Below are 18,211 nucleotides of genomic sequence, written 5' to 3' on the forward strand. Positions count from 1 at the left end.
ACTGACAAGCTTAAGAGTATCAATTCTAGGCAATAGGGAGTCCCTGAAAATGTCAGGCAGGAAAGTTAGAGATGGGAAGCCAACTCAGAGGCTGTTACAACAGCCAAGAGAAGAAAGGGTAAAGACTTCAGCTATTTCTCATCTGAATAACTCTTGGGCTCTTCATGTCATTTTGTTAAATAGAACTCATGTTCATGTGACAAGGACTTATCTTAGAGACACAGAGACTATGGGATATCAGAGTAGGACCACAGAACTTATTTTTGTAAAGAGACTTCCTACTGGGAATAAGAATATTTAGGTCTCTCCATCATGCTTTGTCTCACAAAATTACTACTTTGAACAAAGAGGATGAGGCCAAGGCTCTGCTCAACATTTTGGGGTAGAGGCATGTTTCAAAAAGTAGCTTCCTATGAATGAAGAACCAGTGGGCATATACTTCAGCCTGTGACCTAGCCAATGATTCCTGAGAAGAATCTGTTTTGATAGAGACTAGAAAGTAAACTCCATAGCAGTAGGACTCTGGTCTGTCTGGTTCACTGGTCCTTGTTGCCTAGACTGGGTGGGATGTGATACTCATAGGCATTTAATAGATATTTATTGAATGAGGGAGGCAATACTAAGATGTGAAATGTTGACATGTAAATATCCTCTGTCTCAATTCCTGGGGAATATGTTCATTTTTCTATAGAAGGGATTATAAACTCAAAATATATGTATGTGTGGAGAGAGACATTGATTTAATGCATTTAGACTAAAACACCTCAGGAATGAGATGAACAATGGAACTTCAATTCCACTTCCACCACTCAGCACAAATGGCAGTGGCTGCATCTGAAAAAGTGGCTGGGAATAAAATAGCAGCTAAGGAGTAACTAAGTGAAAGAAACAATGGCATCCAGGAAGCTCAGCATCAGCAAGGCCCTTGGCATCACTCAAGCCCCACAGTGAATTTTTAGGGTAGACTGTGAGTGGTGGGTGTCCCTAGGTTGGGAATACACATGGAAATGAGGAAGGAAAAGGTAGGAATCCAGGAACAACGATGCAATAGAGGGTGAGGACTCAGAGAAACCTGTTATTATCGTTCATACTCATGGGTATGAGCTGAAATTGCTGGCATGATTCAGGGAAAGAAGGGTGACACATGTGTTCACAAGGATCTGAATCTGCCATACTCCAGCTGTACCAACACAGAGCCAGTGAAACAGACCATAGTATGGAAAATACTGTGTGTGATTTACTTCTGTCAACTTGTAAATCTGAGACAGATTTCTGCAGCTGCATTGGACAAGCAGAGATCCACTGAGCTCATTAAGATGTCAATGGCCCATCATGTGCACCATGTTTTTCTAGGTCCACAACTCTATCCACAATTCTCAAGTCCAGAATCTTTTGGAAATCCATTTTTTAAAAATGTTTTATATATTTGATGATTGAACAGATGTAAGGCTACTTTCAACATTTGTCTCATTTATTGTGAATATCCACCCCTTTTGCTGCTGAAATTTAATGATTGAGTCTTAGTGGAGGTATTGCATAATGTACAGTATGCACCAAGTTACTTTTCTAAAATCCTAAACTTTCTGTGCTCTGAAGCCCTACCTGCTCCAAAGACTTCAGATAAAGTACTGTACACCTATATTTTACTTTTTCTCTCATAGAAACAGTCTTATTTCGGATTTTGATGCATTTCATAGTATTTATTTTTATTGACCCTTTCCAAAAATAGAACTGTATTTCTATTCTTAAACTTGTAATTGCCCATTTCTGTGCCTTCAAAAAAAAAAAAAAAGAAAAGAAAAGAAAAGAAAACCAGTAATAATGATAGCTACCACCAAGTGCTTACTATATGCCAGACCCTGTGCTAAAAGCTTTAGATCTGTTTTCTCTTAGTTACATGTCAATGGACCTGGCCCCTGGCACCTTACAAACACCAATGACCCATGTTTGCCTTCCTTTTGGTCCCTATGACCACTATCACTGAATCTCCTTCAGATCTCCACCCTATTGATGCCAAATAACTCCAACAGTACACACGGAGACAGTCCAGCCTGACTCCATGGGCTTTCCAAGCCCCCCATGTTACCTGTTCTTTCTTTTCACAGAATCGACCACATTCATCATTGTATTCTTGCTTCTGTGTCTATTGCTATTTTCCCTACCATGAGGTGAGGACCACATCTCTTTTAGTGACCACAGCTTCTGGTGCATAATAATGGGTTTCTTTTAATTATTGCTACAGAGTAATACACCATCCCCTAATATAGTGGCTTAAGAAGGAAAAATATTTTCACAGTCCTGGGGGTTTTGGGGCCTCTCCTCTGCTGATTTCACTTAAGCTCACTTATTTGGTACATGGTCATCTGGATTAGTAGGTCTGGGATGTCTGGTAGGTAGTGCTGGATACTGACTAGACTGGCTTTCTTGTGTGGAGGTCTTGGGGTTCAAGAGAGCAAGAGTGGAAGCATCAAAGCTTCTTCAGGCACAGGCTTCAGAGCCCACATCTTGTCACTTCTGCCACATTCCACTGGTCAAAGTAATCAACAGGTTAGGTAAGGTGTCATGTATATTTTAAAAAGCAGCAGTTGGGAACTAAGTTAAGCCTTGCCTAATGATCTCATCTTTATGATTAAAGTCTAAGGAAAACATGTGAGCAAACAGAAAAGGGGCAAAAGAACCACTTACACAATTTCTTCTCCTTCAGAGAGGTTTTCTATCTGCTTTGTTCCTACACTCTGTCTGGACTGTTTGCTTAGCCTTCTGAGAGGTCTTTCTCTTTCCAGAAGAAATAGACCAGGCTTGCATCTGAGTAGTTTTCACACTCTGCTTTGCACCTGTAGAAAGCTGATGGCCCAGAGAGACTTCTTCGTATCTGTCTGTTTTAACCCAAATTGATACAGCTCCTTTAAAAATCTTTATGGAATTTCTATAGATCAGACTAAAGTCTACTCTGATAGACAGCAGCCACGCTCACTATTCTTACCAAGACAAGCTTCTCTTTAATTTGAGAGATTTGTCAAATTTGGGTGACATGTCTGGATTCATAGATCCTTTGTTTAGGTGAAAGGTCTACTAGACGTCACCTTAAGTCATTCTGAGGTTTTATGAAAGGGTCTTATAGCCACACCCTTCATGTAATCTTGCCCCTGAGACCTCATTTTATTGAATGTAACCTGGAATTAATTTCTTAGGCACATTTTAATTTTCTTTGACAATTTTTTTCCAACCAGGCACATCCTGGGTCTTCCATATTTTCTTCAAGTTCTACTGCAAACTGAAAGGTTCTTTCTTCAGTTAATCTCTCTCTTCCTGCATTTTATTATATACAGCTATAAAAAGTCAACTCACACTTGGAACATTCTGCCTGGAGAGCTCTTAGCCAGATCCATGAGTGCATTAGAAAAAATTCCTATTTTTCAACTGTAGCAGGCAACATTTGCCAGTTGTTTGACTACTATATAATAAGGGTGTTTTTTTCTCCACCTTCCAATAGCAATTTCCTTGTTAATCTCCCAGCCTCTCTAGACACCAATTATTTTTTCACAGCCTCTCTAGACATCAATCTCTCCCATTACCAAAGCCAGTACCACATGTTTTAGATACTTATAACTGCTCCCCTTCTCTGTGTACCAACTTCTGTTTTAGTTAACTATTTCTGTTGTAACAAACCACCCTAAAACCTAGCGGCTTAAACAATGACTTATTACCTATATAGTTGTGCAGGTTGGCTGGGACATTCCTCTGCTGGTTTCATGTGTTTGTTTATGCTGGAGGGTTGTCTGAGCTAGGAAGTTCATAATGGCCTTAGTCCTAGTTCTAATAATGGGTATTGACTATGGCTCAGAAGTCTTCATTCTCTTTTATGGGGTCTCTCATCTTGTAGTAGACCAGACTGGCTTGCTTAAATAGTGATCTTAAGGCCTCATTATAGGCGGGCAAGGGAAGAATTTTTGAGACATTTCAATGCCCAGGCTTTGGAACTGTATAATGTCACTACTGCTGTAGGCTGTTGGTCAAAGAGACTCACAGGGCCGGTACAGAGTCAAGGAGGTAGAGAAACAGATCAGTCTCCAGATGGGAAGACTGAAAAAGTCACATGCTTCACTTGGATGAAATATCTTGCACAAAGTCAAACTTAATGTCTTATCTATGACATTCTAGATGTGCCAGTGTCATAACTGATGATTTAATGCAGGGAAATACACACACTTAGGTGGGAGAAATTTGTGACCATTGAGCAGTGTATTGGACTAGAATCTATTGAATGAGTGAAGGCTTAATTTTTACTAAGGTTATGAACACGGCCTTAGTCCCTGATCTTTATTTCTTAATTCCAGCTCCACCACCTCGGCGATGTGTTAGTGCTGGGCTCTGAGATCAGACTCATACTATGAAATTTCCCAGATAACTTGATTCTCTGATCTCCCCACTTTCTTAATCCTTGTTAACAAATCCTATCTCTGAATATCCTATTCTATAGGAAATAGAATAGCCTCTCCTATGTCATATTTTAGATCTGGAGAAAGGAATAGATCTGATTTAGAATCTTGGTTTTATCATGCATTCATTGTGTGACCTTGAGTAAGTTAGTTAAATTATTTGAAATATCTGCCTCATCAACTTGTAGGATAAAATGGAACACCTAATTAAAGTTTCCAGTACATAGTAGTGCATTAATGAATGTCAGTTTCCTTCCTTTATCTATGACACTAGATACTAAAGGACATTTAATGCGAAATTAGGACTATGGATTTTTGGATTCACAGGCAAAGGTCAGCTCTTGATAGTTTGTAAACTAGGAAGCTACAAAAACAAAAGGGGTTTGGGAATTAAATTCTTAGCTATGTGTGACTTTTATATTATCTTTTTCTGTATTATTCTGCATAGTACATATAATTTCAGAGATTATGAAGAAGTATATGACTATAATCCCCACCCAGTAATAGATTACCAATTAATCCCTAAAGATATGTTTAAGATACTAGAATATTAAGGCATAGAACAAAAATTAGAAAGTTGTGATATTTGATGATTTTGAAAAGGGCTATGAAATAGTAACCAAGGGAAAAACTCAAAACTTTTTACGACTTTCCTACACATACACATTTTAAAATTTTGTTTTGTTTTTATTTTTCAATACAGAAAAAACTGTAGTGTTATCAGTGCTTTATGTCTCTGATCCAGCCCCTCTTCACATACCGTATAAAATCTGAGGCTTGAAAGAGTGTAACTAGAAATAAAATGGAGACTAAATATGAACCCCTTTTCATTATAAGAATAAATAAAAGATCTTAGCTGCTCATGGATTATAAAGATTGATGGCAAGGGAAAGATCAAAGATCTCACTGCCATCTTGCCATGACGTACACAAGAAAATTCTATAAAATGAAAAATCATCAGTTATGACCCTGGCACATCTAGAATTCCATAGATAAGACACTAAGTTTGACTTTGTGTAAGATATTTCATCCATGTGAAGTATGTCAGCTTGTCCCCCAGTTTGAGATGAATATGTTCAGTCAAACAGAGTGACCTCACTTGAGCTGATATCATCAAAGTGATGTTCTTTTTTTTTTACACATTTTTGAGTCCAGGAAATATTTCCACTGTGTTTTTAATGTCCCCAAACTCCTAGACCTGTGGGACCTGAAGGTGATGGAAGAGATACAAATGAAACATGTCTGCCACGACCATATTTTCTTCCAAAAACCTGCAGAGATTTGAAACAGTTTGAAAACCACTGGACTAAGACAATGAATTAAAACATCTCTTCTTCTCTCTTGTCATGTAAGTTTAACTCCAGGGTATGAATCCAATGAGGACAGTGTCATCTGGTTTTTAGATTTTTGCTACAACTTTTCATTTTTCCAAGGAGTAGATAAGTTTCTTGAAAAAGCCATGAAGTTATAGTATTTAAACCTTTCAGAGGTGTTTATATATCTGGACCTTCCTCTGGTAAACTGTATGCTACTGAAATAAAAGTACTGTGTGACCTGAAGCCATAACACACACACACACACACACACACACACACACACACACACACACATTTATTCCAGGAATGACAAACTTGTATGTTGTCCATATTAAAAAAAACAAAACAAAACAAAACAAAACTGATCATTATTCCATTCTTCAGATAGTTCATCTCCAAAAGTATCTGTGGGGATGGAGGTGGTATTCTAAGTCATGTCAGAAATAATTCAAGTAGCACAGACATATTTCTTCTCTGGCAGGAACCAAGGCCTTGGATTCCAACAGTAACTCAGCAGTGAGAATCCAGGATAAGAGTTATTAAGTGGGCCACAAAAACCTCCTCTCAGTAATTGCTACCTCTTCTTCCTCTATGCTTTGAATAGATGCGCATGAGAAGGTCCTGTACTTCATGATTTGAGACAATCAATGTGTATATTACCTATTTAACTGTAGATTTAAAACATTATTAAACATTGTCTTCCCAAGGCTTTATTTCCAGATATATTAGCACTTTTTAATTGATCTTATGAAACTCAACAAAAGCTTTTATGCTTGTTTAAAAAAAAAAAAAAAACGGAAACAGAAAATCCTCTAGTGAACATGTAATAGTGAGTTCTAGAAAGCCAGATAATTTCTTTGCTTAATAATAGTTTTCTTTCCCCTTGGCTGCAGATTCTCATAACTAGCACCATGCCAAACATTCGAAGATTGGATTATGGCCTGTCGTACTTGATTATTTTTGTCAGCATGCTGACCCGGGGTGCCCTTTTCTTGTGTTGTTCCTTCTGTTTCCATTTTTCATGTCATCCAGCTTTTCATCTTGTCAATCAGCTTTTGACTTCCTGATTAAAGTGTCTGTCACAGGAGCAGCCTGGTCTCCAGTCAGTTGTTTAATTTGTTCCTCATGGCATCCAATTGAGTTATTCATCTGGCCCAGCTGTTCCCAAGTGCTTCCAGCATCACTTTTTCATGTGTTTGGGTTTAACCTCTATATCTATGTACAACAGTGTGAATTGTTCCATTCATACTGTTGACTGTGGATTGCTTTGCCTTCCTAATGCCTTGATGCTACTAGGCTGGCTGCTATGCTGCAGCCAAACCAATGGAGAGAGGCAATATTTCAATCTGATGTTATGGTAACGAGTACAACTAAACAGACTAGTTTTCAAGAATTATAGCAGGCCCCCTTTTTAACAATTAGGACGATGTAATGGAAACTGTGGACTATTCGGATTCAGATCCACCCAAAAATAACGTTGATGGTGCTTGGCAGAGGAAAGGAAATCTTAGTCTGCCAACATTGTGGATATTGCCATGAATACTCCAGGATCTATTTGTTGCATTAGGTGACATGAGATACTCTCTTGGCCTGAATTGGTGCAGATCTCCAACTGGAAAAATGAAGTTAAGTAAATTTGCTGAGTTTGCAAGCTAAAACATAGTCTTCTAGTGGTAAGCTGATTTATATTATGCAACATTCAAGAAGCCACATAACGCAACAGGAAACGGGAGGAAAAGAAAACTAGGGCATGTTTCCCCACTCTCCCTCTTAGCAACTCAAACTTAATCACTTCAAAATATCAGGAGATTGTTCATGAGTGAGCCATTCCTTCCTGCTATTCCTATCATGTTTCTCCTTCACCCCCCACAAACTTGAGATGGTAATACCATTTTAGCAGTCATGAAAATAACCAGGGACTGTGTGCCTAGGACGTAAAGGAATGTAGAAAGAGTCTAACAAGAATCAGGCAGCAGGTTAAAACAACTTCACAAACTACCTCTCATTTTGGTTTGATTTTATGGAAATATATGCAAGGAATTCATTTGCTCCATGAAGAACATGCATTCCTTAGGCTAGTAAAGTGGGATTGCATGAAATGATGTAGAAATCCTGAACAGAATACAAACTTGGTAGCATGATATAAGAAGAAGGGTATTGCCATTTGCACAGAGCAAATAAAATAATTTTTTCTGACTATAGGTTTTTATAAAATATTTTGAGTTTTTTCTTAGAGGTATTGTACATATACTTATTCATATTATTAACAATAATATAGCAACTTATTTACAGAGGCTTTATATACTTCATTACTTTTTTCTTTTTAGGGATGCCCTTGTGGCATATGGAAGTTCCCAGGCTAGGGGTTGAATCAGAGCTGGAGCTGCCAGCCTACACCACAGTCACAACAACACCAGATCTGAGTCATGTCTGCAACCTACATTGCCGCTCGCCACAATCCTTAACCCACTGAGCAAGGCCAGAGATTGAACCCACATCCTCATGGATACTAGTCGGGTTCTTAACCTGCTGAGCCACAACGGGGACTCCCTCTTTTTTTGTTGTTGTTTTTTTGGTTTGTTTGTTTTTGCTTTTGGGGGCCACACCTGCAGCATATGGAAATTCCTGAGCTAGTGATCAAATCAGAACTACAGCTGCCAGCCTACATCACAGCCACAGCAATGCCAGATCCGAACCACATCTGTGACCTATACCACAGCTCACAGCAACACCAGATCATTAACCCACTGAGAGAGGCCAGGTACTGAAAAAGAATCCTCATGGATACTAGTTGGATTCATTTCTGCTGAGCCATAAGGGGAACTCCTCCTATTTCATTTTAATTAGATAAACTATTATCAGGTAAATTTGACTTAAAATAGTAAAAATAAATATTTGGGGCCATAAATTATATGGAAAAATGCACTTTGAAATGTATATGTATGGTTTTATTCTAGGCAAATAAAGCCCACGGGATCCCCCGTGGAGGTTTTCCATGCTGTATTTCTCAGGAAAACAGTGTTTTTCAATCTCTCCCCTGGAAGCTTTTCCTTGTTGTCCTAGTTAGATTCATTATTCCAAACAAGTTTCTGGAGGAATATTCCCCCACGGAGTCTTTCTCATTACTATCCCCAGGAAAGTGAATATAGTGAATTGGTACCCAATATTCATTCCATCCTTCTTTTAGTGTGTCTTTCTGTGCTGCAGAGGCTACAAAGTTAAATATCACATATGGACTCCCTTACAGCTTCGGTTCCAGATGTGCTTTAGGTCTGACCCATCAGGTATACTTGTGAACTATTTGGAAAAGGGAAGAGAAGCAAAGACCAATATTTTACCATTTCTATTGACTAGGTTGGGAAAAGCACAGCCCTGGAAGTACTGAGTTTTGCTGGAGTAGTGCTAGCAGATGGCCCTGGTGTCAAGGGGCAAGGTGAGGGATAATTTGTCTCCTAGGGAGAGATCTAATAGGCAAAGCATGACTCTGAAGCCAATGTTGGAAATGTAGCACCATAACTTAAATCAATACCTGAAAAGTGTGCCATTGGAGCTTAAACTATTGCTCCAAGGTTCCTCACCTTTCTGATGGTGGCTCCTGGGGGGCCAGTTCTACATTATCCTTTTAGGAGATATTCTTGGGATCCTAAACCAGAGAGTGCTATTCCAGCCCTCCCAATTGCTTTTGCAAGCTCCTTATTCCCTGTATCAAATTCATTCCTAATTTAATCAGAGTGATTTTTAACTACAAATCCATCCTGGCTGGTATAGTTTATCTTTCCACTTTTTCAAAAACCCCTTCCTCTACTGTCAGTGTCAGAGTACAAAGAGCAGATACTTAGAAATCATACACATCCTTATCAGTTATGCCATCTTGGATAAATCCATGAACTTATCTAAGCTTCAGTTCTCTCATCTTACAAAATGAGAAGTAATACCTGAGTGCATAGTTGATAGAAGAAGACAATGAGATAATAAATGCTTAGAGCCTGGAACACAGATGCAAGGATTCGATAAATGTCCGTACTCTTCTTCAATGTTTAAATTTGAACATGTTCCCAATACAGTATTTTTACCATGAAGCTAATAAGGGATCATATTTAGTGAGGAAAACAAAAGGCAATAGGACAATATTATATATTTCTTTAAAAGCACATACCTGTGTCAATCTGGATCCAGTGAGTGATCTGCTTGTGAACACCAGCACTGAGTTTTACGCAGGGCACCAGACCTACTGAGACTTCCAGGTTGCTATATGTAACATTCTGGAAAATCAAATAAAATAAATTTTATATGTATTCCATGGAAGGAAAGAATACCAGGTGCTACATATATAGATGCTTGCTTAACGCCCTGAAAAAAACGAAGTCACTGACTCTCAATCCAAAGGGTGTGTTGAAGATGATAGTATGATTTTAACCCTACCTCCTTTCCTAAGCCTAGGGATATTTGGCTGTTAGTAACACAATAAAACAGCACTCTCATTCTTTCAGACAAACTAACTTTGGATTTTCAGCAGACATTTTCTTTGAAAAGGAGTCCATCCTAGTTGCAGGAAGCGCTAAGGCACTCCAGAATCCTTCTTGATCTTCCCACAAGATTTGAGAATGTTACCAACTCCCATAATATTAACCTAATAAGTGTGTATTCTTCTAGGAATAGTGAGATAATATAGAAAGAGACACTCAGAAGAGAGGAAGAGATGTACCCAGATGCTGAAGTAAAAATAGACCTGAAATTCAGCAGCTGCGTATGTTAGGAAATAGTGTGGTGGTCTGTAAATAGGCTCTACTATCTAGAGGCTTGTGTTTAAAATTCAGTAAAAGTCACAAAAAGAGGGGAATTTTAGAGTATATTTGAATAGGAAGGTAGAAATGAAAACCCTATAAGCCAGAACCATCAATGGCTTTGTCTTGAGTGAAAAGACATAATGGAAACACCCACATGGGGCTAAGGAAATGGCAAGAAATTTTGCCATTGCCTGAGGATCTGGGTCAAAAAGAAAAAAAAAAATCACCATGTAAACTTGATACCATGAACTATGAACAAATGAGGCCTAATTTTGCATGTTTGGGGGGAGGATACAAGATTTATCAAAACAATAAATATGCTGGAAAAATAATTGCTATCAAGCACCTTGCATCAACAAATGCAAATTCAAAACACCTTTGGAGAAACACTTCCACAACTAAAGCTCTTTTAGGATTCTCTCTGTCATGCGTGCGGCAGGCAAGAACACACACACACACACACACACACACACACACACACACACAGTCTGCTAATGACTTTGAAATAAAACATTTTTAAAAACACACAAGGAAACAATACTTCATTACCAAGATTAAATACACATAATCCCCAAATTTGAAATTACGGGAAAATCTGAAAAATCTATATATGCTGAAAATAACAAAAGAAATAGAAAGCATATGGTAAGAATAAGACACTATCAAAAAGGCAAATTTTTAAAAAAAAGTAGTGGCATAAAAATAATATATATAGTTATTGAAATTAAAATCAGGAGTTCCCGTTGTGGTTCAGCAGGTTAAGAACCCGCACAGTATCCATGAGGATGTGGGTTCAATCCCTAGCGTTGCTCAGTGGGTTAAGGATCTGACATTGCCATGAGCTGCAGTGTAGGTTGCAGACATGGCTTAGATCTGGTGTTGCAATGGCTGCGGAGTAGGCCACTAGCTGCAGTTCTGATTTGACGACTAGCCTGGGAACTTCCATATGCCTCAGGTGTGACCCTAAAAAAAAAAAAAATAATAAATTAAAAATTCAATGGACCACATTAAAAAACAGATTAAAGTCCAGAAAACCATAAAATGGAAACTAGAACTTAGCATCTTATGTAGAATATATACAGATAGATAAAAAGGTGGGAATTATAAAATGTTAAAAGATACAGAGAATAAATTAAGGCAAAATAAAGAGACAAATAATAGAAGTCCTGAGACAGATTCTAGATAATGGTAGCAGCGCACACACACAAACACAAAAAAAAACAGAGAAAGAAACAATTGAGACCTTACTTAAGTGACATATACCTTCAGATTCAATGATTATGATGACTAAAGAGAAAAGGTATTATTCCCTTCCTGTTTTTTTTTTTTAATTTTATTGGCGTATAGTTGACTTACAATGTTGTGTTAGTTTCAGGTGTACAGCAAAGTGAATCAATCATACATATACATAAATCAAATCCCTTCAAAAATAAACAAATGGGACCTAATTAAACTTGAATGTTTTTTTGCACAGCAAAGGAAACCATAAACAAAACAAAAAGACAAACCACAGAATGGGAGAAAATATTTGCAAATGAAGTAAATGACAAGGGATTAATCTCCAAAATATACAAATACCTTCTGCAGCTCAGTATCAAACAAACAAAAAAACAACCCGATTAAAAAATGGGCAGATCTAAATGGACATTTCTTCAAAGAAGACATACGGATAGCCAAAAACACATGAAAAGATGCTCAACATCACTAATTTTTAGAGAAATGCAAATCAAAACAACTCTGAGGCACCAGTTTGCACCAGCAAGAATGGCCATCATCAAAAACTCTACAAACAGTAAATGCTGGAGAGGGTGTGGAGAAAAGGGAACTCTCTTACACCGTTGGTGGGAATGTACACTGATGCAACCACTATGGAAATGAGTATGGAGGTTCCTCAAAAACTGAAGAGAACTACTATATGATCCAGCAATCCCACCCCTGGGCATCTATCCAGAGAAAACCATAATTAGAAAAGATACATGCACCCCAGTGTTCACTGCAGTACTATTCACAATAGCCAAGTCATGGAAGCAACCTAAATGTCCATCAACAGAGGAATGGATAAAGAAGATGTGGTACATATACATAATGGAATATTATTCAGCCATAAAAATAATGAAATGATGGCATTTGGAGCAACATGGACTGACCTAGAGATTATCATACTAAGAGAAGTTAGACAGTGAAAGACAAATATCATATGATATCACTTATGTGCATAATCTTAAAAAAAGGATACAAATGAACTTATTTGCAGAACAGAAACAGACTCACAGACTTTAAAAAACCTATGGTTACCAAAGGGGACAGGAGGGGGTGATGTGGGAGGGATGGACTGGGGGTTTGGGATTGGCACATTCACACTGAGGCATATGGAATGATTGGTCAATGAGGACCTGCTGTATATCACAAAGAACTATACACAGTATTCTGTGATAATCTATTTGGGAAAAGAATCTGAGAGAGAATGGATATGTGTATTCATATATATATATATATATATGACTGGGTCACATTGTTGTACAGCAGAAATTATCACAACCTTGTAAATCAACTATACTTCAATAAAACTTAAAGGATAAAATAGGAGTTCCCATCATGGTGCAGTGGAAATGAATCTGACTAGGAACCGTGAGGTTGCAGGTTTGATCCCTGGCCTCACTTAGTGGGTTAAGGATCCAGCATTGCTGTGAGCTGTGGTGTAGGTCACAGATTTGGCTAGGATCTGGTGTAGCTGTGGCTGTGGCATAGGCCTGCAGCAACAGCTCTGAGTAGACTCCTAGCCTGGGAACCTCCATATGCCACAGGTGCAGTCCTAAAAAGAAAAAAGACCAAAAAAAAAAAAAGAGAGAGAGAGATAAAATTTAATTTAATTTAAAAAAAGAGAGCCAATGCCCTGCACATATTCTCTTGGTCTCTTCCTTCCTCCTTCCTACCCCCAGCATTGGCTTCAAGTATACCTTCACTCCCAACACCTGCATCTCTTTGTCAAGCACTTCCTTTACTACACATCCTCACCAGTACTTGTTACCTCTTGTCTTTTTGATAACAACCATTCTAAAGTGATAACTTCACTTGATTTTCATTTGTCTGATGATTCATGATATTGAGCATCTTTTCATGTACCTATTAGTCACTTGTATGTCTTTTTTTGAAAAATGTCTATTCAAGTTCTTTGCCCATTTTTAAATTAGATGTGTTTGTTTTGTTTTCTATTGATTTACATAAGTTTCTTATACGTTTGGATATTAACCCTTATCAGATAGATGGCTTGGAAATATTTTTCCCATTCTATACATTGCTATTTCATTTTGTTGATTGTTTTTTTTTTTGTTGTTGTTGTTGTTCAGAGTTTGATGTAGTCCCATTTATTTACTTTTGCTTAATAAAATAAGCAAAATGTTGTTTGTGCTTTTGGTGTCATGTCCAAAAATCATTGGCAAGACCAATGTCAAAGACCTTTTCTGCTACGTTTTCTTCTAGAAATTTTATGGAAGGCATAAAAAGGGATACAATTTCATTTTCCTGCAAATGATTTCTAATTTTTTCAGCATCATTTATTGAAGAGACTATTTTTCCCCATTGCATATTCTTGGCTCTCTTTACAAATACTAGTTGACTGCATATTTTAGGGCCTATATTTGGGCTCTGTATTCCGTAATTGGTCTATGTGTCTACTTGTATGCAAGTACCATCCTGTCTTGATTACTATAGCTTTGTAGTATAGTTTGAAATTAGGAAGTATGATGCCTCCAGCTTTGTGCTTCTTTTTCAGGATTGATTTAACTCTTCAGGGTTTGTACTTTCACATGAATTTTAGGATTTTTTTTCTTTTTATGTGAAAAATACCACTAGAATTTGGTTGGGATTGCATTGAATCTATTTATAGCTTTGAGTATTAGGGGTCTTTTATCAATATTAATTTTTCTGATCCATTAACATGGGAAATCTTCCCATTTTTTGTCTTCAGTTTTATTCACTAAAGTCTTATAGTTTTCAATGTAAAAATATTTCTCCAACTTGGTTAAATTTATTCCAAGTATTTCATTGCTTTCGATGCTATTGTGAATGGGATTTTCTCTATATCTTTTTCAGATAGTTCATTGTTAGTGTAAAGAAACACAATTGAGTTCTGTATGGTGATTTTTTACACAAAACATTCCTAAATTTGTTGGATATTTCTCACAGACTTTTGGTAGAGTCTTTAGGACATATATTTTCTAGATATAAGATTACATCATTTGAGAAGAGGTGATTTTTACCTCCTCCTTTCCAAGTCAGATAATAATTTTTAAAAAATCTCCCTGGTGGATGCAATGAATGGAAAAGATGGGGTTGTCAAATGTTCCTTTGTTAAATCCTTTGTTAAGGAATGAATTTCCTTAATTTTCCATACCACTAATTCTGGTGAAAATGGGCATTGAGAAGTATGAAAACATTGGCAAAATCTTCTCTTTTGAAGAGAAGATGATAACCAAGGTCATTCCTGACCTGAAAGCTTCAGTCAAGAAAGGAGAAAAGTTTGTAAAGAACATGATATGTGGAAGCAGTTAATGAGCAATTTGTTTCTTAAGGCATCATGTCACTGCAAAGTCTTTTTTTTTTATTTTTAAATTTTTATCAAAGGTTAGTTGATTTACAATGTTGTGATAATTTCTGCTGTACAACAAAGTGATTCAGTTACACATGTACACATATCCATTCTCTTTCAGATGCAAAGTCATTTTAGACAGCTTTGTTTTAATCTGCCTTGATGATGATGATCGTATTAAATTACCATTCCTTCCAAATCACTACTACCGGCTCATCACTAAAGTAGTCTTTGCTTTGTTTTTCTTAAGGGAAAAAAAAAAACCTGCATTGTGGATGCAATGAACAGAAAGGAAAGATGCTTTCCTCTTACCCTCTCTGATGTGTCCAAACTCACAATGATCTTCCAGAACTTCTCTGCTGTACTACTGGACTTCCACAAAGGCTCTTTCATCCATGGGTGACTGTCTAAGACAGTATGTTCATAGGGGCTCCTCGACCACAGCCAAGAGAGCTGGAGGTTCACAGTGTACTGCAGCATCCACATCTGTGACCAAAGTCTGTGTGTTTATTACCTGATGAATGGGTAGGCAAGCTTTCTCCCAGGTCCCTTGGCATATGATGCTGGGTTCTACATCTTCCAGAAAGGCACCTTTGTCTGTGGATGAATATCAAATTCATCTTGTTGGGGGGAATATGAGCTACTTATTATTCAATCATCTTAATGATGTCACTCAAAGCCAACCTTCTGTAGAAGAATATAGTCTGAAATTCCAGAAATGGGATGGGAAAGATATTATTTGTGATGGTTGAAATGGAGTTAAAGCATTCTAAGGTCTCTGTATTGACTGGAAAGTGGATAAAGCTACTGATTAACTTTATACTTTCTAGGTCAAGGGTAAAATTTAAAAAAAAATTGGAACTAATAAACACATTAAACAAGGTTGCAAGATACAAGACTAAAGCACAAAAGTCAATTTTATTTCTATATACTGGCAATGACCAATCTGAAAATAATACTTTAAAAATTCTATTAGCACCAAAAAGAATAAAATAGTTACAAATAAATTTAGTTGTTTTAGAAGCATGCCTTCTATAATAAAAATTAAAAAAAAAAAGAAAAACTTTACTCAAAGAAGTTAAAAAAGATGTAAGAATGAAGACATTCCATTTTAATGGACTGAAAGACTTAAAATTAAGATGGCAGTACTCTCTAAATTGACTTACTAAGTTAAGGTTTCCCATTAGAATCTCAGCTGCTGGAGTTCCTGCTGTGGTACAACTAGATCTGTGGTGCCTCTGCAGCACCAGGAAGTAGGTTCAATCCTTGGCCTAATGCAGTGGGTTAAGGGAGCTGATCCCTGGCCAGGGAACTCCATATGTTATGTGGCAGTCAAAAAAGAAAAAAAAAAGCTTAACATAGTTTTCAACAACAATGAAATATAAAATGCAAATCTGCTGGGGAAAATTTAATAAAATACAAAAATTTTGCAAGACTACTGCTAAAAAAAATTATGAATATTGATCCTGAGAAAAGGCATATTTTTAAAAGATTTGAAATTTTAAAATTTTAAATTCTAAGAAATACTACAAACATCTTTATGGAATAAGTTTATTAAAACTTTAAGAAATTAAATTTCATAGAAAATGATAATTTATAATGATTAACTCAGAATTAATAAAAAACTTAGATAATGCTATAAATTAGGAGAGAAATGAAATCATTAGGTTTTTTTTTTTAATTTACTTATGGAAACAAAAAAATAAGATTTTGTCTTTTTGCCCTGGTGCAATAACTTGCACCAGATTTGCCCACATAGCAAATGACTAGAAAATATTTATTGCATGGATTGGGCAATGGTCAATATAGGATTATGATCCTTGAAAGAAGAAAAACAAGATTAAGCTAGCTTTTTGCCTAGAGTTGATCTCTGGATTGTAGTGCTGGAGGAGAAACCCAAGCAGAGGGTGGCAGTTATGCTGAGGTCAGCAGATAGCAACAAGATCAAGAGGGTTGAGTTGGCTGAAATTTTTGATTTAAGAAAAAAAACTTAGGAAGTTTACATAGGACTTTCCTTGAAACTTTGCTGAATACTAAGCCACAAATGTATATCTGAAATTCCACAGAGTTAGAGAAACTACTGTAACTACTCAAAAGTAAACTAAAAAAATCCTAGAGCTCATACAAGGCTGGGAGACAGTCAAGATCTAGCCATTAAAAGAGCCTTTATGAAACCTGGGATATTAGGTAGTGACTACAGAAATGCCAACTCTTAACAGGAGGAATAAAGTATTCCTAAAGTGAAAGACAGTCTACCCCCATCTTAACAAAGTTTATAAGGCAGACCTTGAAAGAATCAAGCTGATCTGCAAGAAACTTAACTGCATGCACCTTTCCCCCGCCAAAAAAAACCACACCGATTTAAAGAAAAACAATGAAATTTAGATATCCACCAAAATAATAATCATAATGGCAATAATCATAATGTCTATTATTCATATAAAAGTAAAAAGGGCACAGTGGAAATGAATCTTACTAGTATCCATGAGGTTGCAGGTTTAATCTCTGGCCTCACTCGGTCAGTTAAGGATCCGGCATTGCCGTGAGCTGTGGTGTAGGTCGCAGATGTGGCTTGGATCCTATGTTGCCGTGGCTGTGGTGTAGGCCAGCAGGTGTAGCTCTGATTTGACCCCTAGCCTGGGAACTTCCATATGCTGCAGGTATGGCCCTAAAATAAATAAACAAATAAATAAATGTAACAATATCTCAGAAGAAAAATATGACTGATAATTGATAATTGAAAATATGTCAATAAAAAAGAGAGAGAAAATGAAACTGGCAGACAAAGACTTTAACTCTCAAAAACATATTCAAGTCCTTTAAGGAAAACATGAACATAATAATGTTGAAAAGTAAAATAGAAGGACTGAAAAATAAAACTTCTAAAACCAGAACTCATTGGATATGCTTAAGAGCAGGTCATCACTACAGACAAAAAATATCAATGAACTTGAAGACAAAACAAAAGAATGAAGCCTGGGAGTAGGTGGTAGAAAAAATGAAAGGAAAAAAAAAAAAAAGGACTGATTCTCAGAGACCTATAAGACAATATCAATGTTAAATCAATGATTTAACATATGT

At 36.9% G+C, this 18,211-nt stretch overlaps 1 protein-coding gene across 14 annotated transcripts in view; it reads right to left on the minus strand.

The window, feature by feature from the left end:
* The window catches only part of LOC110260723 (uncharacterized), a 630,954-nt gene that overhangs the window by 230,398 nt on the left and 382,345 nt on the right, over positions 1-18,211 (minus strand). For 11 of the 14 annotated variants that reach the window (XR_014803730.1, XR_014803731.1, XR_014803734.1 and 8 more), the window contains one exon: positions 9,912-10,017. Coding sequence is in view for 2 of the 14 variants with exons in the window: in XM_084956591.1 (XP_084812717.1) it covers positions 9,912-10,017; positions 15,443-15,616 (280 nt within the window). In the remaining 12 variants the exon portion in view is untranslated. Of the gene's footprint in view, positions 1-9,911; positions 10,018-15,442; positions 15,765-18,211 lie in introns of those variants that run through there. The other 3 variants (XM_084956591.1, XM_084956592.1, XR_014803740.1) reach the window with 2 other exon arrangements.

This window comes from Sus scrofa, chromosome 5 (genome assembly GCF_054392235.1).
Source record: "Sus scrofa isolate SSC_HxYL_T2T_F1_AM1 chromosome 5, Sscrofa_HxYL_maternal_Yorkshire_Landrace_v2.0, whole genome shotgun sequence".
In the NCBI taxonomy this organism is placed as follows: domain Eukaryota; kingdom Metazoa; phylum Chordata; class Mammalia; order Artiodactyla; family Suidae; genus Sus; species Sus scrofa.